The 27586-nt window shown below is 36.0% G+C and overlaps 1 protein-coding gene across 15 annotated transcripts; it reads left to right on the forward strand.

Moving 5' to 3' along the window:
- Ca-alpha1D (Ca[2+]-channel protein alpha[[1]] subunit D) lies at positions 1-27586 on the forward strand. 15 transcript variants are annotated; one of them, XM_089258505.1, is made up of 35 exons: positions 1-153; positions 1033-1656; positions 2958-3963; positions 5478-6283; positions 6341-6922; positions 7035-7248; positions 8613-8718; positions 8951-9090; positions 9252-9358; positions 9971-10123; positions 10814-10995; positions 11061-11580; positions 11973-12198; positions 12268-12475; positions 12535-12744; positions 12805-12926; positions 12985-13043; positions 13358-13484; positions 14813-14942; positions 15082-15248; positions 15363-15450; positions 16122-16229; positions 17967-18074; positions 19082-19134; positions 19202-19348; positions 19418-19889; positions 19977-20060; positions 20319-20381; positions 20447-20635; positions 20704-20952; positions 21013-21672; positions 21743-22170; positions 22835-22875; positions 26366-26496; positions 26558-27586. In XM_089258505.1, the coding sequence occupies exons 2-35, from the start codon at positions 1647-1649 to the stop codon at positions 27083-27085; spliced, it is 8424 nt and encodes a 2807-aa protein (XP_089114631.1). In that variant the 5' UTR covers positions 1-153; positions 1033-1646; the 3' UTR covers positions 27086-27586. The 15 variants fall into 15 exon arrangements, 13 of the variants coding, with proteins under 13 accessions (XP_089114631.1, XP_089114628.1, XP_089114630.1 ...); XM_089258502.1 differs by having other exon boundaries at positions 5478-6922; XM_089258504.1 differs by having other exon boundaries at positions 5478-6922; positions 13373-13484.

Below are 27586 nucleotides of genomic sequence, written 5' to 3' on the forward strand. Positions count from 1 at the left end.
ACAAAGGCTGCACAGTGTGCTTTTGTGTGTGATTCCTGAAACGCGTTCACGTTGCTGTTGGGTCCAGTTGGCCTGCGTGGAGACCACAAAAGAAAAATAATAATACAAATACTAAACCGATAATAATACGATTCGTGGCCAGATAATGCAAATGTAAAGCCCCGTCGAGAATGCTCAAAGATAAAGCCAAGTTCAAGTGTTAAACGTGCCTTGGCTGCTGTGAAGAAAGAGTGAAAATGAAAAAAAACGCGACGAACTGCGTCTGAAATTTTTCACACGTGTGTGTGTGTGTGTGCGCGAGTATGTGTGTGTGTGTGTTGTGCATGTGCATGTTTCCGTATGACTGTGTGCGTGCGTGTGTGTGTCCGTGCTTATTACATATGCCTGGGTAGGTCAATCGGTCAGCATTTGCTGTTCCAGGAAAATGCTAGCGGGCCCTGAAAACTGTGCTATGCATTTTTCCCCAACGACTCATTAGATAAACGCGCAAATTAGTTTATAGCCGCGCGCACTTGACCCCAATACGACTAAATGCCAAACGACAAGCCACCACGCCCCCGTCGGCCGTCGGAGTGCGGTTAGCGTTTTAAGCAACTTGAATTTCAGTGACGAATGCCAGGGCGGCTCGTGGCGGTGCAGGCGGTGTGGGCGGGGCAGTAGAGCACTGGAGTAGCTGTCATTAAATGAAAGCCAACAGAGACAAAAAAAAGCCTTCGTTTGGCATTTGGCTAGAAACTTTTTGGATGGCTGCTACAAAGCTTAACGGTGCTTTTGCTGCAAAGAGAGTGACAGCCAAAGAGCGAGAGAGAGAGAGTGTGTGTGTGTGTGTGTGTGTGCGAGAGAGCCTGGTAAAGTTGATTGCCCATTTGACAGTTCGGTTTGGCCAAAAAATTGTTGCGACAACAAAGAAAATGTAAACATTGCGTATGTTTTTGTTTTGATGCGCACGCACACACACATAGGCAGACCCTCGCACACACACACATATATACACATGGACTGACTATGTCAAGGGTTTCGTTTTATATATAGAGCGCCAATCAATGATAAGTTATCAGCCAGCATTAAAGGCAATGCCATTCGCCTGGAACTAAGCGAAATTCAATAATTCTAATGAATATGCTGATAAGGCAAAAAATCAATAATTAAGCTAAAGCATTAATCAACCGCACCGAGCCCCGTACCACAAGAACACAAAACTGACAGCAGACTTCAACAAATGCCAAATTTTAAATAATTTAGTAAACAATTTAAAGCAACAAAAAAAAAAAAACACAAAACGTCCAAGAAGCAACAAATGCACCACCGTCTATAATATTAATAATAATAATACTAATAATAATAATAATAATAAATCATAAACAACAATCATAATAAAAGAAGAAAATAAAGTAAATAAACTCCATGGAAAGCTGTTGAGCAGCTGAGCCAGCCACAGTGAACGAGACCAAGAGAGACAGAGAGATAGAGAGAGAGAGAGCGAGTGAGAGAGCATACAATTTGCATGTGGGCATATGTCAATGGAAGACTGAGACTTGGCACACCTGTTGGACGGCTGTTGTTGACCGCATTTGTATAGAGTCGTTCTCGCCAGCAAAGTGAATGAAAGCAAAAATCAATTTTGTCGTGGGAAGGAAACTTCAAATATGAATACAGGTACCAAATGGACATGGCGTATGCGTAATATTCACATTTCACATTTCCACTCGACCCATCGGCTATCGAATCGCCCAACACATTCATCAAACTTTGTCAATTGACAATCGTTCATTAAACACAATCGAAGATTGATATGCTAGCTGAGGGCAGTGAATGACGCTGATAAGCAGTTTATGTGTAAACTCTTTAGGAAAATCATTTCCATTTTTATTTTAAAGTATGTATAGTAATAAAAGTGTTAAATGAACAGGAAAAGGAAAGTTATATATTAATATATGCGCAAATTTATGCTTAAATAGCAACTCAGCATAATTTTAAGGCATTTTATTTGTGATTAATTTGAAAGCAATTTTTACTGTTTTATTTTATTTTGTCAACAATTTGTGAAATTATATCACTTAAAAAAAAAAAAAATAAATAAATAAAATAAATCGCATTTAAATGAAATTTATTTATTTATTTATTTATTGTTATCAAAAATTATTTATAAATAACAATTTTTTGTTATGCCAGAGCGACTAAGGCCTTCAGGCATATTTAAATGAAAAAAATTCTGTTAGTAAAGAAAAGTCTCTAATTTATACATTTCATATTCTACGTTCCCAATATTTGTTTATAAGAAATATATTTTTTGGCTGTTTTAATTAGATTTGGCTATTAAAATATTTTATTTTTACTTATTTATTTATTTATTTTTTTAAAGGAATATTTTGAAACCCTGAATAATTTATATATAAATATACACAAGTTTTAATATTAATAAATTAAATAAAAATTACGAAAAAAAATTAACCAACTAGTAAATAATTTTTTGACATTTCGATTTCACTCAACGAAATTGTTGACTAGGCTTTTTTAATCAATTCCGCATATAAACATATATATATATGATTTATGATGTGGTAAAGAAACTAAAAGAAATGTGATGGTCTTAAATCAAAACTATAATTTAATAACTAGAATATAATTATCAAAGTGATAAATGATTTCTTGGCTATTAAATTTTAATTTTATTTTTTTTTAATTCCTACACGCTTCTGACATATCATTCAATATTTCAACTGAAACACCCTGTATATTGAATTTCGGGTATATTAATCGTCAACCCAACCTAGTTATCAATGCCTTCGATTGGTTATAGGATAGTTCCAGGGAATTTATGACCCATAGAGATTTTCTTTCAATAGCAATCAATATATTCATATTCATATTTCACACAAAAACTCATAAAAGTCACATAACAACTAAAACTAATTAATTTGGCCCACTAACATTAATCGTAAACACATTAAAATTAGGAGAACATAAGGAGCATGCAACGTCAACGCAGCAAAAGCAACAATCGCCAACAGCCCAGGAACAACAGCAACAACAATACCAGCACCAGCAACAGCAGCAACAACAGCAACAGCTCCAGCAACACCAACACCAACACCAACAACAGCAACAACAAATTAACAAATACGATGCCTTGGATAGTTCTAGTAATAAATTAAATCATAAAAACAATAACAATAAGGCTAAGGATAAGGATAGAGCTAGAGACGCGTGCAAAGATTTGTCACTCAGCTCCACTGATGAATCATGCCTGACCAAACAACAGCAGCCAGCCAACAGCAGCGGCAGCAGCAGCAGCAACAACAGCAACAGCTCGCGCAATGGAGCAACAACCTCATCGTCCCAGCGTCGACGTCAGCTACAATTTCAGCGGCAGAAGGAGGCGAAACTTTATGACCACAGCGATGAGCCGACAGCAACAGCAGCCACAGGGACAGCGACAGCAGCAACCACAGCGACAACATCACCAGCAGCAGCAGCAGCAGCAACAACAGCAACAACAACTGCCACTACGACCAGTCCAATGGGTGGCGGAGAGTTGGTCAACTGCATAGCCTACGATGATAATACACTCATAATCGAGCGCAAGCCGTCGCCCACTTCGCCGGCCTCTGCCAGGCGCTATCTGAAAGCGGAGACACCAAACCGCGGCAGTCGCAAATACAATCGCAAGTCGAGCACAGCCAAGAGTGAGCTGGAGGTGATAGTTGTCAAGCCCGAGCATCGTCATCAGCAACGCTCGCCAACGATAACGCTGCCGGTGCCAGCAACATCGGCGGCAACATCGGCAACAGCTACAACTCCAGCAGCAACAGCAGCAGCAGCAGCATCAACAACAACAGGTCCGACTGTGCTACAACAAAGGTATATGCAGCTCCAGCTGGAGCACGATAAGAAATTCATTTACAATGCAATCCAAGACTTTGATTATTTGGAACATACAAATTCTAGGAATTCTAGGGCATAGTAAGTTAGCCAACGATAACAACAAAACAAATCAAAACAAAAACAAATACAAAATGCAACCCCAAAAACTAACCTCAATAACTATCGTATACTAACTATCGTAAACTATGTGTTGTAAATCGCTGTTCTTGTCCCACTGTGCCAGTTTATATGTGTCTGCCTGCCTGTGACTGTGTTTGTGAGTCTCTGTGCATAAGTCTAGCAAGCCCTAAGCATGCTATAGCATATGATCTAGGATATCTATATGTGTATATGTTTGTATAAATATATGGAGAGAGGGAAAGGATATAAGGCAAAGCCAGATTTATAAGGAAACAAGAGTAAAAAATATGAACGTATGATTAATATTTAGCTCATTTCCGAAGCAAAACGAATGGATATTACATTAATATGAATTAAATAAATACGAATTCCTAATGAAAATATATAGGAAAACTTCGTTTAAGATTCCAATCTTTAATTATGTTTTCCTTAATTGTATATTTTGTGATTTCAGAATTTTTTTATGTTATATATTAGATTATATTAAGAATATATTATTAAATATTAATTTATATATGTCTTATTTTATTTTATTTATATTTATATTTATTTAAATTGTTTTATTATATATTTTTTAACTTCAATATCATGTGTTATATGCCGTTCTACAAAATTAAATAATATTTTTATAATATGTAATTAAATTGCATAATTTATTTTTAAAGCTTGTTATAAACTTATTTAAAATATATACTATCTTAATTTTATATCATTTTATTTTATTTTTATTTTTATTTTTTATTTATTTTTTTTTTTTTTTTTGTATTGTGATAAATATTTTATTTATTTAATTTACCTAAAAATATTTATAGACTTTCATTTTATTAGAATTAGAAGTGGTAGTTTGTTGTAGGTATATTTGTTTACTTATGCATTATTTTGTATGTTCAAGTATTTAAAATTATTTAAGACATAATAATTTAAATATATTAATTATTTATTTATATAGTAAGTTCTTTTGTCATATTTTATATCATTAACAATTACTGTCCTCTATTGCATGGCTATTATTTTGTGAATCAGCAAAGAGAATGGGGATATTCGAAATGATTCATTAACAGCCTCAATATCGAAAAGTCTTTAAGAGCTACAAATTCTTTTCGAATATAATTTGAAAAGCGGTCTCTTAATTGTAATATAAACACTTTCTAAACTGACAGCCAGCCGAAATATATGTTGAGCATAATTTTGGTATAGAAAATATGTATTGAGAATACATTATATAAAAACAAAAATGTATTATACTTTAAATATCGAAAGGTATTTGGGATCGTCATCAGCCCGTGCCAACAAGTATTTTATATGTATTGTGATTCCTCTCGCCGAATCGTTGTAAACTTTCTAGTAAAAATCTTTTGTTTAGCAACTGCATCCAATGAGTATTTAGTTTGAGTATAAATATATACATACATATATTATAAACATTAAACTAAAGTACATTATGCTTTGCTCTATCCCAATTGACACCACAGCTGCAGTCCCCGCGAGGTAATTGCGTTCAGCGAGGAGGCCCCAGCGAGCAGCTCCAGTAGGATTCGTGCGGCTGCCAACAATACCGAGCTAGCGCTGAGCACGGTCACTAGCCAAATTGTCAACAATACGACCTATAAGCTTGACTTCAAGCAGCGTCGACACAAAAACAACAACAACAACAATAACAACAACGGCAGCGAAGCGAACTCGGCGAACGGCGGCAGCAAACGGCAGCGACGCAAGTCCAGCTGCAATTCGTGCGGCGGCACCGCCAGTCAACGTCTCACGCCGGAGGAGGCGGCAACATCAGTAGCAGCAGCAGCAGCCGCAGCAACAGCAGCAGCGCAGTCGGCGGCAGCAGCGACAGCAGCAGCGCAGTCGGCAGCAGCAGCGGCAGCGGCACTTGGCTGGCAGCAGCAGCCGCAGAATAGTGTGACCAGCGCCGGCAGCACCAACAGCAGCTACAGCAGCGGCGCCCGGGACGAGGAGAGCAGCTACAGTGCTGTGGGCGGCGACAGCAGCAGCAGCAACAGTTGCAACTGCGACATCACCGGCGACAACAGCACCTTGCATGGCTTTGGTGTTGGCGACATCAGCAGCTTTATAGGCGACGACGACTGTGAGGAGGACGACGACGACGATCCGAACAATCCGGACGCAGCTGACGTCAGTTCGCAGACTTTACGGACAGCGGCAATTGTTGCCGCCGTTGCGGCAGCAGCCAAGGAGCAGCAGGAAGCAGCTGGCTCAGCCACAGCCACAGCAGGATCTGCTGGCGGCGGTAATACCGATTGTGAGAGCATCAGTGAGCGGCGACAGGATGCGGATGATGATGCGGACGATGAGATTCGAATTATTGCAGGTGCTGTGCGCAGTGGAAACGATTCGCTCGAAGATGTTGGCGATGTCGATGACAATGCGGATGTCATTGTAAGGAGGAATACACGCAACCAACGGCCCTCCATACGGAGGACATGCAGAATAACCGAGGAGGACGACGACGGCGCTGAGATAACCGACGACGAGGACGACGACGACTACGACTACGACGAAGAAGACGAGCCCGAGGGCACAACCATTGATATTGATGATCAGGAGCAGCTGGCACAGCAGCAACACGACTATCAGCATCACGACGACGAAGACGACGAGGAGGACGACGAGGAGGAGGTCGACGACGACGACGACGAGGAGGCTGACGAGTATTACGAAGAGGAGGAGGACGACACCCAAGCATTCTCACCCTTCTACTCCAGCTCCGCGGAGCTGATCGATAATTTCGGCGGCGGAGCCGGTAAATATTTCAACATCATGGACTTTGAGCGAGGCGCCGCTGGCGGCGGCACCTTCACGCCCAATGGCAATGGAGGCGCTGCCGTTGGCGGCGACATGTCCAATGCCCATAATCCGCAAGCGGACATGGGTGGCGGCAACAACATAATGGGTAAGTTCACCAGTTCCTCAGCATCTCACTAATTCGCTCTTTGAGCCGCTAACTATCGCTATTAATGCCCCATCACCTGCCCCCGCACACCTGCTGCCTACCACCTGTACAGGCATCGATTCCATGGGCATTGCAAACATTCCGGAAACTATGAACGGCACCACAATCGGACCCAGCGGTGGCGCTGGACAAAAAGCTGGCGCCGCCGGCCAAAAGCGTCCGCAGCGACGCGGCAAGCCACAGCCGGATCGACCACAAAGAGCGCTCTTCTGCCTGGGCCTCAAGAATCCTATACGCGCGCTTTGCATTCGCATCGTGGAATGGAAGTATCCTTTTTTAAATAAACATAAACCCCTTAAAGGGGTCATAAATAAGAGCTAATTTTTAGGCTGTAAAATGCCTCAATATGCAAACCTTTTGTTTGAGTACTTTTAGATTATTCATATTCACTCTCCTAATACCTTCGTATTTATGTATGTACATATATATATGTACATGTGTATGTTAGTTTCTCTTAAAGTTCACATTTTTCTTCTACTCTTAATGAGAGAATGAGCAGTGCTCGCAAATAACTGTTGAACGTTTTTTCTTGATGCTTGCCAACGATTGAGTGAGGTCTTTTAACAGTCAGTGTCTTTCACTCACACACATTGAGAAAAAACTCAAAGAGCAACCGTTTGCCTTAGTTCTTCAACGAGTGGTTTTATCACCAACCGTTAGGTTGAGTAAAAGGTAAAAAAAAAGTCAGTTGTGCATGTATTGATCTGTATGTATGCAAGACACTTCAGCTTTCTTCCCAACAGACCTGGCTCGCTTTAAAAATGAAAATTGTAGAGGAATTTGCATATTTTTTTTTACTTGTTGGAAAATAAGTGTGAATACACATACGCATGCATATTTTAAGTAAAATCTTCTACAATGTCCTAATATTAAGATTCAGTTGTCTTGGCTGCCTTTTTTGCTAGATCTAGCCTTTTCTGCTCTAGAAAAAAAGTCAACACTATTTGTGTTCACTAAACACATCGAGTTTTGAGTTATTTCGGCCCTTACTGAGTCTCATTTTGTGAGTGTCAATTGTTTTGCTACCTAAACGATGCTGCTTAAAAGCGCGTAGCACAAAAGCGCTCAACAGAGCAAAATCGAAAACAGCCGAAAACTGTAGCTCAGAGCGAGAGGGATTGCGTATGCTTTCTTTGTACGGTTCATTTCGCAGGCAGTGCGTAAAGAATAAAATAGCTTACAGTTATTTGCGAGGCTATGAGTATAAGTAATGTAAGTTGAAGTATGTCACGATTGAGTGAATGTTTGAATATTTTTACTGTAGGAGTTTGTGCTTGTGAGAGTGGGCAAACTAGTCTCTCGCTGGTCGGTTTCTATCTCTCACTCTCTCGATCCCACTCGATCCCCTCACTGCAATGGAGAGCAATAAATGTCAGTGTGAAACGTAAATTAAAAGCGGAAGGTCGTGTTGTTTGAGTTTGTTATCTAGAACTAGAAGAAGACGCTGCTAAATTCTTTTTTAAACTTTGTAGCTCAACAGAGGATAGGTTCTACATTATGAGCTCCTACTCAGCTTGTTTCATAATGCATAAAAATAGCTTTATTATGCATTCAATATTTGTTTTGTATAAATATAATAATTATTCAATTTTAAGCCATGCGGATTTTCCTTAACTGAAATCATCTCTAGACCATTTGAGTTCCTTATTTTGTTAACCATATTTGCCAATTGTATTGCCTTGGCCGTTTATACGCCTTATCCGGGCAGCGATTCGAACGTGACGAATCAAACCTTGGTAAGTGAGATGGGGTCCACTCAAAGAGCCCTCAACGAATTATCTGAATAAAGCTGATATTATGGTTTATTAATCTATAAATCTCTATATTTCTTTCGTCTGTCTTTTGTGCATCACCACGTCTCATCAAATCAACTCTCATTTAATCATAAAATCATATTCAAATATATCATAATACACACACACATCAACACACACGAAACGCCAACAAAATTACAAAATCCAAAATTAGGAAAAAGTTGAATATATATTCCTAGTTATATTCACAGCGGAATGTGTTATGAAGATTTTAGCATATGGTTTTGTGTTACATAATGGTGCATATCTAAGAAATGGATGGAATTTATTAGATTTTACAATTGTAGTTATAGGGTAAGCATATAAAATATGCCAGTTAAAAGCGTTGAGCGCCCAGGCCAAAAAATATATATATATTCGGCCTAGTTTTAACCATTTTCTATGTTACCTTATATCCAATTCAATCGAAACTGAGACACGTATGAAATTGTCTGTGCCAAATCACATTTTTACAGAGCGATAAGTACAGCACTGTCCCATCTGATGAAGGATGCCTTCGATGTGAAGGCGCTACGAGCCTTTCGTGTGCTGCGTCCACTGCGACTTGTCTCGGGTGTACCAAGTAAGAGCTTTCTGCACAAAAAACCGAAAAAAAAAAAAAATAACACACAAATGCGACGATTCTAAATTTACTAGATTAAAAAAAAAAAAGAATCCTTTAATGTCCTTGTAGAGCAAAACAAAGAATAAACTACGGTATATGAACGTAGTTAAAATGCTGTACAGAATAGAAGTAGAGAAAATACTTTTATGGAAAATCAATTTTATTTTGAATTAAAAATCGAATTGGTAAAAAATAAAAATAAAATAATAATAAATATTGATATAATATTTTTTCAAGATTTTTGTGGTCCGTTTAAAAATATATATTTGATTTCTATGATTCAAAATAATAATAAAACATAAAATAGTAAAAAAAATAGTAAAAATTAATATATTGCATATCAAATAAATTTTGTTAAAAATTTAAATAACAAAATTATTTGAAAAATACAAAAAAAGAAAAACCAAATGCTCTCTCACTATCAATTTCTGTGCAGCATGATAAGCTTTTGTTGTGTATGTGTAGTGTAAGCCGCACTTGATGTTATCGTAAGACCCCAAGCAACCACTCTGTTTATTCCTGTCTAAACATACGTAAATTGTCTATTGGCTATTCATACGCTTTTCGCAGGTCTACAGGTTGTGCTTAATTCAATTTTAAAGGCCATGGTGCCACTGTTTCACATTGCACTTCTGGTCATATTCGTTATCATAATCTATGCCATAATTGGCCTAGAGCTATTCTCTGGCAAATTGCATAAGACGTGTCGAGATGAGGTAACAGGTAAGCGTTAATAGCAAAACTAAAAACAAAAAATAAAAAAAAATAAAACAACAAAACAGTACAATCTTTATACGTTGTACGAATATCATTCAATGTCTTGAATGCTACCAGATATGTCGCATTAAAATTCAACGTCCTGTAGCTCTATTACTAGTAGATTAGTGCACGGTTTTGCGGACAAGCACACAACCCAATTAGAACCACAACAATTACAACAACATCAATCAGAACCAATTAGAACACAGTTTCCACACATCCATACAAACAAAGATATGCCAAAAGTATTCATAAAACAAAACCCACAAGCACACACAAATATATAAACATATATATACTGTCTATATTTATATATATCTTTTATATATATTGTCCAATTTTCGCCGAGCTAATAAGCTAATCTGCTAGTCAATAGAGCTGTTGAAATTTTATATAAATGGGACTACTGAGCGTCATATTCCGCAAATCGAAAACCCAATCAGAAACAGCACACAACAACCAACAGCAACAACAACATGAACACATTGAATCATTAACATTATCATGCGCATATATCATATCATATCTCATCTCACATAGTACAACTCATCAACTAATGCATGAAACCTAACGAAAAACAAAACAAACAAAAAAAAAAAAAAAAACAAAAAATATGAAAAAAAAAAATCCCAAAACAAATAAATCGGAATCTAGGTGAATACGAGGAAGAAGTTAGACCCTGTGGCATAGGTCGGCTCTGTCCCGAGGGCATGAAGTGCTACGGCAATTGGGCCGGACCCAACTCGGGCATTACGAACTTTGACAATTTCGGACTGGCCATGTTGACCGTCTTCCAGTGCGTCACTCTCGAGGGCTGGACGGACGTCTTGTATTATGTAAGTAGTCGAAAATAAATATATGTATATCTTATCAAATATATAATATTCACTGCTCACTTCAGATACAAGATGCCATGGGCAGCGACTGGCAGTGGATGTACTTCATATCCATGGTCATATTGGGCGCCTTTTTCGTGATGAACTTGATTCTCGGTGTGTTGTCCGGCGAGTTCTCCAAGGAGCGTAACAAGGCCAAAAATCGCGGTGATTTTCAAAAGTTGCGCGAAAAGCAACAGATCGAAGAGGATCTGCGCGGCTATCTCGACTGGATAACCCAGGCCGAGGACATCGAGCCCGATGCCACTGGTGGCCTGATGCCCGATGGCAAGGGCAAGCAGCCAAATGACATGGACTCCACCGAGAATATGGGCGAGGAGATGCCCGAAATGCAGGTCACAGAGTCACGTTGGCGCAAAATGAAAAAGGACTTTGATCGGGTGAATCGACGCATGCGTCGCGCCTGTCGCAAAGCAGTCAAATCCCAAGCCTTCTACTGGCTCATCATTGTCCTGGTGTTCCTCAACACGGGCGTGCTGGCAACGGAGCATTACGGGCAAGTTGATTGGCTGGACGAATTTCAGGGTAAGCTATGATGTAGGCCTTAATATATGTGTTTAAAGTAAAGCAACATAATTCAATATCATTTTTAACATAGATTACGGATGCAGTTCAGATTAAGTTGAAACTATTTATTTTTGTAAAAAGATTATTATGGCATTTAATATATAATTGAACTTATTTTTTTTTAATTCAACTTTAATTAACTCATTTATTTTAACCACATTTCTACAATCATATGACTCTAGCAAAAGACTCAACTTTATTAATAATTATTATTTCTTATTTATTAAGATTTATTTCAGCAATTCTTAAATCCATCAATTTATTTCTTCAACACCTTTGGCGATTTTTAGCTTATGCCTTAAATTAATTTTATTCCATTTTTAATCTCCTATTTTTCGACTTCTTTATAGAGTACACAAATATAGTGTTCATTGGCCTCTTCACCTGCGAGATGTTGCTGAAAATGTACAGTTTAGGCTTTCAGGGCTATTTCGTGTCACTGTTCAATCGCTTCGATTGCTTTGTGGTTATTGGCAGCATCTCTGAGACGCTCTTGACCAAAACTGGAATGATGCCGCCATTGGGCGTGTCGGTGTTGCGTTGTGTGCGTCTGTTGCGTGTCTTCAAGGTCACCAAGTGAGTGAAACGGAAATCAAATTAAAGATAGCATTATTTACTTGACTCTCTCTAATTATGTAATTTCAGATACTGGCGTTCGCTTTCAAATCTAGTTGCTTCCCTATTGAACTCAATACAATCAATTGCTTCGCTATTGTTACTGCTCTTCCTGTTTATTGTGATATTTGCATTGCTGGGCATGCAGGTTTTTGGTGGTAAATTTAATTACAATGAAGAGGAGAAATATCGCACGAACTTCGATTGTTTCTGGCAGAGTTTGCTCACCGTGTTCCAGGTATATAAATAAAACTAATCAAACTATTTGCAATTTATTCAATATGTCCTTTGATGCAGATCATGACTGGCGAGGATTGGAATGCGGTCATGTATGTGGGCATTAATGCATATGGCGGAGTCTCCTCGTATGGCGCTCTGGCTTGCATCTACTTCATCATATTGTTCATTTGCGGTAATTATATCTTGCTAAATGTGTTCTTGGCCATTGCTGTGGACAATTTGGCCGATGCCGACTCACTGTCGGAGGTGGAGAAGGATGAGGAGCCGGTAAGCAATGCATATAGAATCTATAGAATCTGATTGATAATGCGTTTGATCTATCCTTAGCATGATGAGGGCGCCCTGAAGAAGGAACATAGCCCCACGCCCACCATAGATGGCATGGATGACGAGCACTTGAGCATAGACATGGACATGGATATGGAAAATCCTGATATGGACGATGATAAGTTGTGTGCGATTTCCTGTAGTCGAAGGCATTTTATTTCATATTATCATTTTTTCTAGGGATCACGAAACACTCTCCGATGAGGAGGTGCGCGAAATGTGCGAGGATGAAGAAGAGGGTATGTTAAACTGTATTAAATGCAATGCTCTAACTAACTAGCCAATAAGGAGTAACTAGTCTAAGTATCTGAGTATTAAGTGGTTAAGTAAGTTAAGCACACACATATTATACACGCTGCTTTGGACACTTACTCAACAACCATATTCGAAAGAGATATACCTATACATACATATATATATGTATAAATATTTTGATGATATTCATGCTACTGCTACGCTTTCATTTGCTGCCTTGGAAAACACAAAAAAAAAAAAAAAAACAACAACAACAACACACACACAAACAACAAATCAATTTGATATTAATCGAAAGACTCCCATTCTGAAGTATCAGCACGTGTTACTGCACGACCCCGGCGTTTATCTGAAGTCAGCATGAAGACGACTAAAAAGCCCATGCCACGCGACAGTGCATTTTTCATTTTCAGTTATAAGAACAGGTAAATCAACAACAACAACAACTACTACAACATGCACAACAACAGCAACCAAAAACGATTTATACACACACTAAATACAGTTGTTTGATTCATATGTGTGTGTTAGCATAAATATATATGATACTTATATATAAATATCAATTAACGATTTTTTATGCACAATGGTTTTTCATTTACTGCATGCTGGCATTATTAAATATTTAAATATCTATATATATATTATACTTATATATATATTTTCACTTGATAACTTGCCTATCGAGCTCTAAATTAATTGCATATTCCACTGTACATAAATTAATCTTCTATATATACAGCCAAAGAAAAACATGAAACTATAAAACAATCTCTCAAGCTGAAGCTGAAAATATTTTGTTTAAACACTAAACACAATTTTTAATTTGCAATTAGTTTTTTACAAGTTCACAGATACAAAAAATATATATTTTTAAACTTATTATTATTTTATTATTATTATTTTTTTTTTTGTAAAATAATCAGTTATTTTAGATCTTAGGCAATTGTATTTGTAAGTTAATTTTTATTTACTTTAGGTTTTTTTTTTTTAATATATATAAGTATTTTTTATTGTAAGTTAAGCAACTTTGTTATTTTACCATGAATATATATGTGTTTATTATTTTTTCTACATTGGCATATGATTAACTAAAAACAAACAAAAATCAAACATAAAAAAAAACCAAACAAAATTTAATTGCATATAGTGGATGAAGAGGACATAATAACGGCACGTCCACGCCGTATGTCTGAGGTTAATACGGCCACGAAAATTCTACCCATACCGCCGGGCACATCATTCTTTCTTTTCTCACAAACGAACAGGTTTTTATGTTTTAGTTAACCCATAAAAGATTAAACGGGCTGATTAAATCAGCAGTTTTAATTTTAGTTGAATTCTGTGTGCTAAAACTTTGTTTTTTTTTTTTTGTACTATTATAATATATAAATATATATTTTAATATTGTATTTGTCTTTTGCATAACAATTTTTGTGTATATCCTAGTCTTATTCCATGTGTATGTCTGTATGTGTATGTGTGTGCATACGTGTGTCTAGTGAGTTAGATTTACAATTGCTTATCCTGGAAAAAGAAAAAAGAGAAACCTGTTTTTGTCCTTAGTTTTATGAGAGGTCTTGAAACTGTATAAGACAAACTCTTTCCTAGCAAATGCTTGAACTTTTTGTTTTCTAATTGTTTTTCTGACCTTTAATTGCATGTATTTTGTTTGCTGTTTATTCCTATGTTACATTTATTAACATCGAAATTTGCATAATTAATTATTAAATACTAAATAATTTATTCACAGATTTCGCGTCTTTTGCCATTGGCTCTGCAATCACAGCAATTTCGGCAATATCATCCTTTGTTGCATCATGTTCTCGTCCGCCATGTTGGCCGCTGAGAATCCGCTGAGAGCGAACGATGAACTGAACAAAGTAAGTAGCTCCCGATCCGAATCTGAATCGAACGTAAGTCTGGTTCCAGAAGCGAGTGTTACTCTTTAATCACAATTTCTATTCTGTGTTTGTTCAACCACTTTCTTTTCATGTTGCCATTGAATCAACTATTTTACAGGTCCTGCTTAAATTTGATTATTTTTTCACGGCAGTTTTCACAATAGAACTGATTCTGAAATTGATTTCATATGGCTTCGTGTTGCACGACGGAGCCTTTTGCAGATCCGCATTTAATCTATTAGATTTAGTTGTGGTCTGCGTCTCATTGATATCTGTTGCATTCAGGTAAAACCCTAAAAACAAGTAACAAATATCTAAACGCTACTCTAACCCAGTAGCTGGATATGAATATAATATATTGTTAATGGAATATATAATCATAATCGATTTCAACTGCAGTTCGAATGCGATTTCAGTCGTGAAAATTCTACGTGTCCTTCGAGTTTTGAGGCCCCTGCGTGCCATTAATCGAGCCAAGGGTCTAAAGGTAAGACACATCTGTTCGTTTTGCTTTCACAGTTATCTCGTTATCAAATTTTTGAAATTCACCTGCTTCTATTAAAAACTATAATATTTGATTTTAATTATATTTTATTTTATTTGATCAAATTTTGTTTTTATGATTTCGACAAAAGTTAAACTACAAAGAAAAAAGTGAATTATTAATACAAGCTTTCTATTAATGTTTCTTTTTAATGCGAGCTAATAAATTTTGACTTTATTTTTTTGCAATAACCCCATACAAAGTGCAGTTAACATTACAATAAAAAAAAAAAACAAAAAAAACTAGTAAAGAAATCAGTTGAAATTAAAACCTTGAAATGCTGGGTGTAGGGTGCACCACGATAAAGCTCTGCAAAAAAATATACAAAATATTAAAAAAAATATTTATATAATTAAGCTCAACAACTACTGTTCAATTTTGAGTTCAACTTTTCTTTTAACACCTAACGAAAATGGGCGTGGAATAAATGCTATGGGCGTGGCGCTTAGGCATATACTGTATGCCATACATGTTGATACTAAACCGAAATGCAATTAAAAAAAAAAACAATTTATGGCCACACATTATATACATACATATAAACATTTAGCTAGCGTATGATCTATCGTCTTTTTTAACTTATATAAATATATATACCGTCGTATCACATACAGCATGTTGTTCAATGTGTCATAGTCGCTGTTAAGACTATCGGAAATATTGTGCTCGTCACATGCCTACTGCAATTCATGTTTGCCGTGATAGGAGTCCAATTGTTTAAGGTATGATTTTGTTCGTAAGTGCTTATCTCTATTAAGTTACAAAAAAAAAAAAAAAAAGAAAAGCAAAAAAATACTTGTATAAAATGAAAAGAAGCCTTTGTATTAAATTACTTCCTAGTTAACTTAAAGACTTTTGCTAGCTTCCATATGTTGTTTTTTTAAGAAAACTAAGCCAAGTTTTAAGAATTTTCCCATTGTAACTCAATTGTATTTGTAAAGCTCTTTCTAAGGACTTTATTTGTACTATAACTGCACAAACATGCAACAGTATTTTTTTTTTTTTTGTCTCTCAAAGTTATAAATAACATTTTGTTGTCGTTTTCGATTTGTTAAATGTTCAAATCCCCAAACCTAACAATTATTTAACAAATTTAAATAACCTTATGCCTTAATTCCTCAAAATTATTTTCGTTGTTTCCTAAAATTGATTTCCTTGCCTAAATTTTACTACTAATAGCTAAACAGTTATACAAAATGTACAAAATAATTTTCTAAGAAATTTATTTGTAAATAATATCATATATACATATGCTGCCCAGTATTGCTTATTAATGCTCAGCATAACTATATAAATATATACATATATAAATACAATTTATTCAATGAGAACTACGACTATATAGAACTGGGAAGAACAGAGCAGACAATGTAGTTGGGCTTGATCGAATCTTAATTTAGGCTGGCTAAACAACACACATATGATTTTTTTACAGTGCACAGGAATTTCCGTAAACCTCTACCTTCCCCTCGTCGAAATGCAGTCCTAACATAACTCACACTATTAAAACAAAAACAAAAATCGTGTAAACCTGTCAACTCTTATATTCCACACCCATTTTCTGTGTCAACATGTATAAGAAACTATATATAAATGTGATTGTAAGATCATAAGCACAATGAACACACACACACACACACACACATACAATATACTGTCAAAGCACATTGAAGTTATCCAATATTTATAATGTCTCAAGCTGCGATCAACCTTGCACCCTAGCATCAAGGCAAAACCCAAACAACCAGAGAGTTTAAAAAAAAAAATTATAAATATATAATACTATATATCTAATGAATATCGATTAGATGAATTGTGTTGTAGTAACAAACCTGCTCATAAAATACTCATACTTATTCATGCGCTAACATATAATTATTATTATTATATTTTTATTTATCATTACTTTTTTTTTTATTACCATTTATTTTTTAATTATATTATGATTTTTTCACTCACTGTTCGCAAATGTCATTAACCTCTCATGATAATTGTATAAAGCAACACACACAGACTCACGCTCATATGCACACACACACACATACACTCATTTATTTATAGCATATACAATACAATACAATTTTCCGAATTGAAAAACCCCTTACAAATGAATTTTCCTCTTTTTTCTCTTTTATCGTTTCGGTTTTTGCTCAAATGCATTTGCTTTGGCGAAAATGTACAAAACAAAAAAAAAAAAACCTAAAATTGAAAATCAAAAACACAAAAACAAAAAAATAATAAAATCAACAACTTTTGATTTCAATGAAACTATTCCAAAAATGTGGGCACAATAACAAAACGAAATTCCACTGATTGATGCTGCATAAACACACACATCTAAAAATAATAATAAAAAAACACACACACACTCGAATACAAATCATACACGCCTGTCAATTCGATTGCTCCTAAACAAAAAATACCTATATTTATACACTGCGAAAAAAAACCTATTACAGTACGTGGTCAAGTGCGTAGTAGTCGCAATTAAAACAATTGGTAATATCATGTTGGTTACATATTTATTGCAATTCATGTTCGCGGTTATTGGAGTACAACTCTTTAAGGTAATTTCTTTACAATTTTATAAAAAAAAAATAAAAATATTTAAAAAAAAAAAAAAAAAACAACGTTTGGTAAAGGGTAACTAGAGTCGGCTTTATGTGTGCGCTTTTATTGACAGAATTTACTCGCTGCTTGATATGTGTGTGCTTTGAACTCTCTTGATGTATCTTCAGCTAAATTTCTATAAACAAACACAAATCAAAAAGGAACTCTCTCTCTTTCTCTCTTTGTCTCTTTCGCATTTGGGATACTGAAGTACGTTAGGTATATAAGCTCTATATAGTTCTCTCTCTCTATTTCTGTCTTCTGATCTTATGATTTAGCTACAACATTGGTAAATTGTATGAAAATATAAATTCTCAAAGCTCATTAATTAGACAAACAACACAAAGAAAACTTCATTTAATTGTAGCAAAGGCTTTCAAAAGCTTGTCGCGCTTAGCTTTCTAACCTCTAAAAACACCTAATGTACGATTTGTAAACCCCGTCCCGCTCCAATGAGTTTTCTAGTCTAATTAGCTAAGTAATTCACTCACCCACTCAACCCAACTGAAGCTAGTCGAAGCTGCTCGCTAATACTTTGTACCATATATAAATATACATATATGTATGTATTATCCACTTAACAACTCGATAATCCTTGTAACCCTTGTCTGTAAATATTGTGTTGTCTGCGCCAACAAAAAAAAAGAATACTCTATTAATATACATATAAACATATTAACCTTTGTGTATGTAAAAAGTTTGTTCATGAGAGACACCCTGTATATGTACGTGTATATAGACTAGCTTAGTCTATTGTATTTTGCTGCATAAAACATATAATTAGGCTTTAGTCAATACTTCTATCAAGCTGTTTTAGTCAAAGTGCGCTCAGCTTGTAACTGAAAAAAAAAAAAACAAACAAGTTTAGCCAACTTTACATAAGTTGAAGCATTCCCCAATTTCATTTTACCATTTTAATAATAATTGCAAAAATCTTTTGTGGCGATCGAAAAATTTATAATAGGGTAAATTTTTCTCCTGCTCTGATGGCTCCAAAATGGTGAGAGAGGAGTGCTTGTAAGTATATTTAATATCATTTGAAATATGTAAAAATATCAAATATAAATGCTTTTAATTATTCAAGTGGAACGTATTTGGTCTATGAGGGCGGCGATATGAATAAGCCGCGTCTCAAGGAGCGTGAATGGAAAAATAACGGTTTTCACTTTGATGACGTGGCCAAGGGCATGTTAACGCTATTTACCGTTTCCACCTTTGAGGGTTGGCCATCGTAAGTACCTGGCATCGGTTCTTCAATATTTACGCAATACTAAATGCAATTTTTTGCCTTCCCAACCAGGCTGCTTTACGTCTCTATTGATTCGAACAAGGAAGATGGAGGTCCAATACACAACTTCCGTCCTATAGTCGCTGCCTACTATATTATCTATATCATTATAATTGCCTTCTTCATGGTCAATATCTTCGTCGGTTTCGTTATTGTCACGTTTCAAAATGAGGGCGAACAGGAGTACAAGAATTGTGATCTGGACAAGAATCAGCGTAATTGCATAGAGTTTGCATTGAAAGCGAAGCCGGTGCGACGCTATATACCCAAGCATGGCATACAGTATAAGGTCTGGTGGTTTGTGACGTCATCATCGTTTGAATATACCATATTTATATTGATTATGATAAACACGGTCACACTGGCCATGAAATTCTACCAGCAACCGCTCTGGTATACCGAACTGCTGGACGCTCTAAATATGATATTTACAGCGGTGTTTGCCTTGGAATTTGTCTTCAAATTGGCTGCTTTTCGATTTAAGGTGAGGTTTTGGTTTAATATAAAAGTATAGAGTTATGTTATACTTAAAAAATATTATTTAATTAAAAAATTTGTTATTAATTTACAGAACTATTTTGGCGATGCGTGGAACGTTTTCGATTTTATAATTGTGCTGGGCAGCTTTATTGACATTGTCTATTCCGAAATTAAAGTATGTATTTGATTTATATTTATATTTATATTTATATTTATATTTATATTTATATTTATATTTATATTTATATTTATATTTACATTTATATTTATATTTATATTTATATTTATCATTTATATTTAATATTTATATTATTTATCTTATATTTATATTTATATTTATATTTATATTTATATTTATATTTATATTTATATTTATATTTATATTTATATTTATATTTATATTTATATTTATTTTTCTATTCTTTTCTTCCAGAGCAAAAACCCTCCACAGACCTATTGTGATATAGTTGAAGGCTGCAAGGCCAAGGTCAAGGAGGTTCGTGTTTTGCAACGATTCGCCAGCCAAAATAGTTTTCTGAAAATTGCCTTTTCTTTTTCCAGGCTGGCTCGAATTTGATTTCCATAAACTTCTTTCGCCTGTTTCGTGTCATGCGCCTCGTCAAGCTGCTGAGCAAGGGCGAGGGCATACGCACACTGCTTTGGACCTTCATTAAATCGTTTCAGGCACTGCCCTACGTAGCGCTGCTCATTGTGTTACTCTTCTTCATTTATGCTGTGGTGGGCATGCAGGTGAGTTAACCGTGGCCTTCATGTTTGCCCAATGATATCTCGATCTTTCCTCTCCTCTCCCATTGCAGATGTTTGGCAAGATCGCTATAAATGGCGGCACGGCCATAACGCGCAACAACAATTTCCAAACGTTTCAGCAGGCTGTCCTGGTGCTCTTCCGTTCCGCCACCGGCGAGGCCTGGCAGGATATTATGATGGCCTGCTCAGCGCAGCCGGAAGTGAGATGTGACGAGCTGTCGGACACGCCAAACGCCCAGTGTGGCTCATCCATTGCATATCCCTACTTTATATCCTTCTATGTGCTGTGCTCCTTTTTGGTATGGATTATATTATTCTGGCAAATCTTTGCATAGCTTTAGCTCTTTCTTTCCATTCAGATCATCAATCTCTTTGTGGCCGTCATTATGGATAATTTTGACTACTTGACTCGGGATTGGTCCATCTTGGGCCCACATCATCTGGATGAGTTCATTCGCCTGTGGAGCGAATACGATCCGGATGCCAAGGGACGCATCAAGCATTTGGATGTGGTCACATTGCTGCGCAAGATATCACCGCCTCTGGGCTTCGGCAAACTCTGTCCGCATCGTATGGCCTGCAAGCGCCTCGTCTCGATGAACATGCCCCTCAACTCCGACGGCACGGTGCTCTTCAATGCCACGCTGTTTGCGGTGGTGCGCACCTCGTTGAGCATTAAGACGGAGGGCAATATCGACGATGCCAATGCCGAATTGCGGGCCACAATCAAACAGATTTGGAAGCGCACAAATCCCAAGCTGTTGGACCAGGTCGTTCCGCCGCCTGGCAACGATGATGAGGTGACAGTGGGCAAATTCTATGCCACCTACTTGATACAGGATTATTTCCGGCGCTTCAAGAAGCGCAAGGAGCAGGAGGGCAAGGAGGGTCATCCCGACAGCAATACGGTCACACTGCAAGCGGGTCTGCGCACGCTGCACGAGGTGTCGCCGGCGCTGAAGCGCGCCATCTCCGGCAATCTGGATGAACTAGCCGAGGAACCGGAGCCCATGCATCGCGTAAGACTAAATGGAGAATTCTTAGAGTATATTTTTACTATCCTTCTCTGCCATTCTCTTCCTCCGATAGCGCCAACACACGTTGTTCGGCAGCGTTTGGAGCTCCATACGGCGCCATGGCAACGGCACGTTCCGTCGCAGCGCCAAGGCCTCTCAGAGCAACGGCGCCCTCACCATTGGCGGCTCTTCGCTCTCCGCTGCGGGCGTTGGCGGCAGCACCATGGTGCTGGGCAGCGCCGATGCGGGCGGCACAGATTATCTCTACGACAATCTCAATCGCAGCGTGGCCGACGGCGTCAACCACATCACGCGCAACATTATGCAGGCGCGCCTGGCGGCCAGCGGCAAGCTGCAGGACGAGCTGCACGCGAGCAGCGGGGGCGAGCTGCGCACCTTTGGCGAGAGCATCTCGATGCGGCCGTTGGCCAAGAATGGAGGCGGTGCAGCATCCACTGTGACGGGCACTTTGCCGCCGGAGGCGAATGCATTATCTTATGAGTGAGTATTGGGCGTGGCAGGCGGGGCGGGGGAGCCAAAACGTAACTAAAGGAGCGTTCTAGTGGGGCATAGCAGGGTGTGGCGTGCACATGGCTCTAGCTGTTTGCTAGCCACTGTGAGTTGGTGTTTTAATTTTACTTCACTTTTATTGTTTTTTTTTTTTTTTTTTAATAATAATGTCTAATAATTAGCCGCACTTTGAAGCTGTCAAGCTCTTGAGTTGTTCCATACCATACGATATACTTCCTGTTACTATGGCTTGCTGTTTAGTGAGAACTATTCTGTTTAATTTTTTTTTGATGAGAATACATATTATGATTATCATTATTTGGCCACGATTTTAAATGGCATTTTGTTGAACACTTAGTGCGCCTTAAACGTTTTTGTAATGAACAAAAGGAGCCCGGCCCAAACAGGTTCCTCTCAAAATCATTTCATTGTTGCAAATTAGCGAACTAGTCGAACAAAAAAAAAAAAACCCAATTTAAATTAAGCAAAACAAAGTACATATAAATATATGTAGCTATAAACAAAATTTTAAAAAAAGGTTTCCTTAAAAAAAATATACATATATATACGAATAAGCAACACTGAGAACCGAAAACGTACCGTAAGACAGCAACAACAACAAAAATTTACTCAATTCCCCGAACATTAATTTCAGCAACCGCAATCGTGGTATTTTATTGCATCCATATAACAATGGTAAGAGCAAAAATGCTGCAATTGCAACAACAACTACTGCAACAACAGCAACAATTGCAATTGCACTAAAAACAATTACAACAAAAACATTAAACCTAGTTTCTTATAATTTTGTTAACTTTTCTAATTAACAAATTTTTGCTTTTTTCTCTGTTGTGGAATTTTTGTTTTTTTTTTTTTTTATTCTGTTTGGAGTTATTTTTCTATAAAAAAAAAAGACACGATTTCTTCCTCCATAAAGTGTAACTATTATTTAATTTGCGCATACTAATTGCATTTAATTTTTTATCATTTTCGGTATATAAATAAAAACAAAGAAAATTTGAAGCGCAGCATTTAAATTATTTTCATTGTACATTTCGTTTTACGTCAGAGGCCACTAAAAACAAAAATCAAACACCAAAACAAAACAAAAACAAACAATTCTGAGTTGTGAGTTCTGAATTTTGCCTGCGGCATGCCAAAAAACAACAAAAAAGAAATATATTAAATTAATTATATTAAAAACTAATAACTAACTAATGCGCGCAATTGTAATGAAGCAACAAACTTAAATTTGTTTTCAATGTATTTTTTGGCTGTTTGTTAAATGCGGCGAAACTCAATTAAAAAACATATATAATACAACACTCATCTGTATGGTTATCCATATTGATTCGTAGTACACATTAATAGCCATAGTTAACAATGTAATTGTAGTTAATTTCGTAGTTTAGTTTTGGGCTAATCTAGAAACGCTTTTGCTGCCAATTATATTTATTATATCTATATATAAATATATAGTATACTCTGCCATAGCTCACAGTCACACGAAAACATCATCAAATAACACGATTACATACAGGAAAACATTATTCAAGTAGAATAATTAAGCGATAATTATATAATCAATAATAAATAAAAAGTATGTTAAATTTCTCCAGCATAATTACTAATGTAAAATATCCTTAGGAAAATAATAACTGTAGTAATTACTATAGTAATTGCTAAAATTTCCTTAGCTATAAATCAAATAATTATGTATTTGAAGTTTCGTTCGCTTTTCTGTTATTCAAATTCATATTTTCTCAAATATTTTAGTAATTATACTAAGCAGCTGAAATTACTTAAATAATTTTGACATCTACTTAAATAATTATGTCTCTCGTGCATAATTACTGAAGTAATTATTATTATCATTTATAAATACCAAAGGTATTATATACACGGATACGTCTATAACTTAAAAGTAATTAAAACAAATCTTATTAGGAATATAGATTTTAAAAAATATATAAATTAAGGATTTACAGTCAGTAGGTCCCCTTTTAAGACGTACGATTGAACCCAACTAACATCTAACTTTTTCAGCTTAAAAGCGTTTGTTTGTTAACTTAACCAACAATGCACATGGCTCCTTTTGTTGATTACAAACTAACAAATTGAGAATTGATCGAATTGACATTGATAATTCTTTGAATGCCATATTAATTGACAATCACTAAAGTACTATAATTAACATAATTAGTTAATGAGAAAATCATGAAAGCTTTCCAAATTTTCTACTCAATTTCTATGCCAATAATTGTGTTGTAAAAGTAATTTGTTTTTGTATAACTCTTTTTTATAAACCATCTTTATTATAGCATAAGTGATTCGAGTTTAAAAACCACCGAGTGCTGAGAGTCGAACACTGGATGAGTCTCAGAAGCACCTATTGTAGCTCTAATTCCGAACGGGCTGAAAATATCTCGTTTTTATTTGTATTGCTATTTTCTGCGAACGTTTTTCCCTCTTTTTTTTTTTGTTTTTGTTTTTATACAACAAAAAGCATTCCCTGAGTGTGTATGTGTATATATAAAGAAAAAAAAATGTGAGCGTTACGTAAGTGCTTAGACCTGCGTGGAATCTAAACATAACACCAACAGCCAACAACAACAACAGCCAACAACAAGAACAACAACAACAACAACTGAACAACAATCGTTTAAACACGCAACAATGAACGAATCGTATGAATGAAAATGAAACTAACTAAAAGGTTACCATAATCAAAGTATATCCACACAAAAACTTAATCGAAATGATATTGGTGTCTATATATCAAATAAATATATACATATAAATATATTTATATATGTATATGTACTCATATAACAGTGTTGTTGTGCCCATATGTACTCATTTATAAGCTGGCCTGGCCGATTGAGCGTACCTATCAAAATGTGTGCCTTGCGTCCATCAAATATATTTTATAATCTTACAATTATACCCATGTCAACGATATATATACATATATATATACATACATATATACTTAATTATTTTTTTGATATGCTAAATCTTTAAAAAACCCCAGCAAAAATGTTTGTTAACTGTTGTCTCAATGTTGTCTAAACGTCGCTTATTATGTTAAATGTCGGGTTGTTCCATTACGGCAAAACACAGAGAACCCAACTACAACTGTGCATACTCACATACAATGACACACACACACACATTAACACATACTCTGCTTGGTTTTTGATTGAGCTTAAGCTGAGCCGCCTGCTTCATGCCCATGTCGATGCCTTAGATAACGCCTTAGTGTACCGTCTTTGTAGAGCCCAAAGTGTTAACAGATAGCGTAAATATTGTATATGCCTCAATATATATATATATAGAGAATTCGTTGCTTGCTTTACATCGTATACATAAACATAAACATAAATATATATATAGATATCTAATCAACTTTTGTTTTCCATAGAACAGGCTTTTATATATGTCATTTACATAAAGCTGTACAATCTAACATCTAACATATTAATAGCTTGTATTATTGAATGCTTGAACTAACAGTCAGATGTAATTTAAGATACCCTTTGTATAGTATATAGGCTTGATGATCAGATTCGACTGGAGTGGGGCTGCAGTAATATAATATGAGAAATGTATATAGAATTGTTGGGATGTTAAGCTGGTGTTTTTTAAATAAGTGAAGTAGAGGCAAATTCTAGGAAGCTTCTTGATTTATAATAGTAAATTTATAGCGAATGACAAATATACTGTTATTTAATGATGATTCCAAAAAATGATGAATCTGTATAAAGGATTTGTGATATAGTAATATTTCTGCAGTTAGTTCAGTCTATTAGCACCTATAGATTTATAACAAAAATTTTAAGACAACATTTTTAAAACAAAATAATAAAAAAACTTTCCTTAAGTTAAAGTTTTTAAAGAAATTAAATCAAATAAAAATAAAATTAGGAATACTCAAATAGTATTGAGTAATGAGTACATTCCTGCACTACTTAGCTATAAAAGTTTTTAGGTATTTTAATAACATGAGGAAGCTTAGTATTCAAAGTTCAGTTAGTTTAGTCGAAACGATCATCAAGCGCTGTACAAAGACCCATAAAAAATACTATACTAATAATCCCCACGCAAAAGCGTATATTCTTTTCAGCAACTCGATCTAATGTCTGTTTTTTTATATATTTATATTTTATGCAATTGTTTTATGTAGTCTACGCGGCCAATGGTGCTATTCCTGGCCACGAACGCATGATCCAATCGACACCAGCTAGTCCCTACGATCAGCGTCGTTTACCAACTTCATCTGATATGAACGGCCTAGCCGAATCATTGATTGGAGGGGTGAGTGCCATGCAGAAATATATATCAAAATTTCTATATACTAAATATATGATATGTTTAGGTACTCGCCGCTGAGGGTCTGGGTAAATATTGTGATTCAGAATTTGTGGGCACAGCTGCACGAGAGATGCGTGAGGCGCTGGATATGACGCCCGAGGAAATGAATTTGGCTGCCCATCAAATATTGTCGAATGAGCACTCGCTGAGTCTCATTGGGAGCAGCAGTGGCAGCATCTTTGGTAGCATCGGTGGTGCTGGCGGCGGCGGCGGTGGTGGTGGTGGTGGCAGCAGCAGCATTGCTGGTGCATTCGGTGGCAGCGGCAGTGGACCATCATCGTTCTCGCCGCGAGAGGGTTCGGGCACGTTACAATCACCACCGATACCAGATAATCGTCTAAGACGAGTTGCCACAATAACGACCACTAACAATAATACTAAGTCTCAATTTAGCCAAAATAATAATACGAATAATCTAAATAGTAGAACACTGTCACCCACACAACAACAGCAACAGCTACAACAACAACAACAACTATCGCCACAGCGTAACTTGGGCAGTGGCCAGGGTAATCCTGCCTCCTTCTCATAGCATACAAACTGTAGTCCATATATGCAAAATGTCTTCTTGATGGAATTTTAATGATAAACATTTATGAACATTTTTTTGTATAATTTTTAGCAACAACCAAAGAAAAAAAATTATATTTAAATAAAAACAACACTAGACATAGAATATTCAAAACGAAAAAAAACCCCAATATGTAAAATTTAGGAAAAACGCAAAAAAAGAAAAAAAAAAAAAACATTTGTAAAACTTGTAAAAAGCATTGTATATGTACTTACCTATAAAAATTAATGGTTTGCCTTTTTGATAACGTCTATGATGGTTTATCGTCCTTTATGAACAACCAGAAAAAAAAAAAACACTGAGAAAAAAAGAAAAACTACAATAATTATAACACGCAAAATATTGTATATGAACAAGAATAAATATATATTTTTTAAATATTGATCAACAACAACAAAAAATCACACAACCTAATTGATTAGTTCTTATAATCATCAATAATAATTATAATAATAAAATAAT

This window comes from Drosophila navojoa, chromosome 3, assembly GCF_054131105.1.
Source record: "Drosophila navojoa isolate 15081-1374.11 chromosome 3, UAZ_NAV_1.0, whole genome shotgun sequence".
NCBI lineage: Eukaryota > Metazoa > Arthropoda > Insecta > Diptera > Drosophilidae > Drosophila > Drosophila navojoa.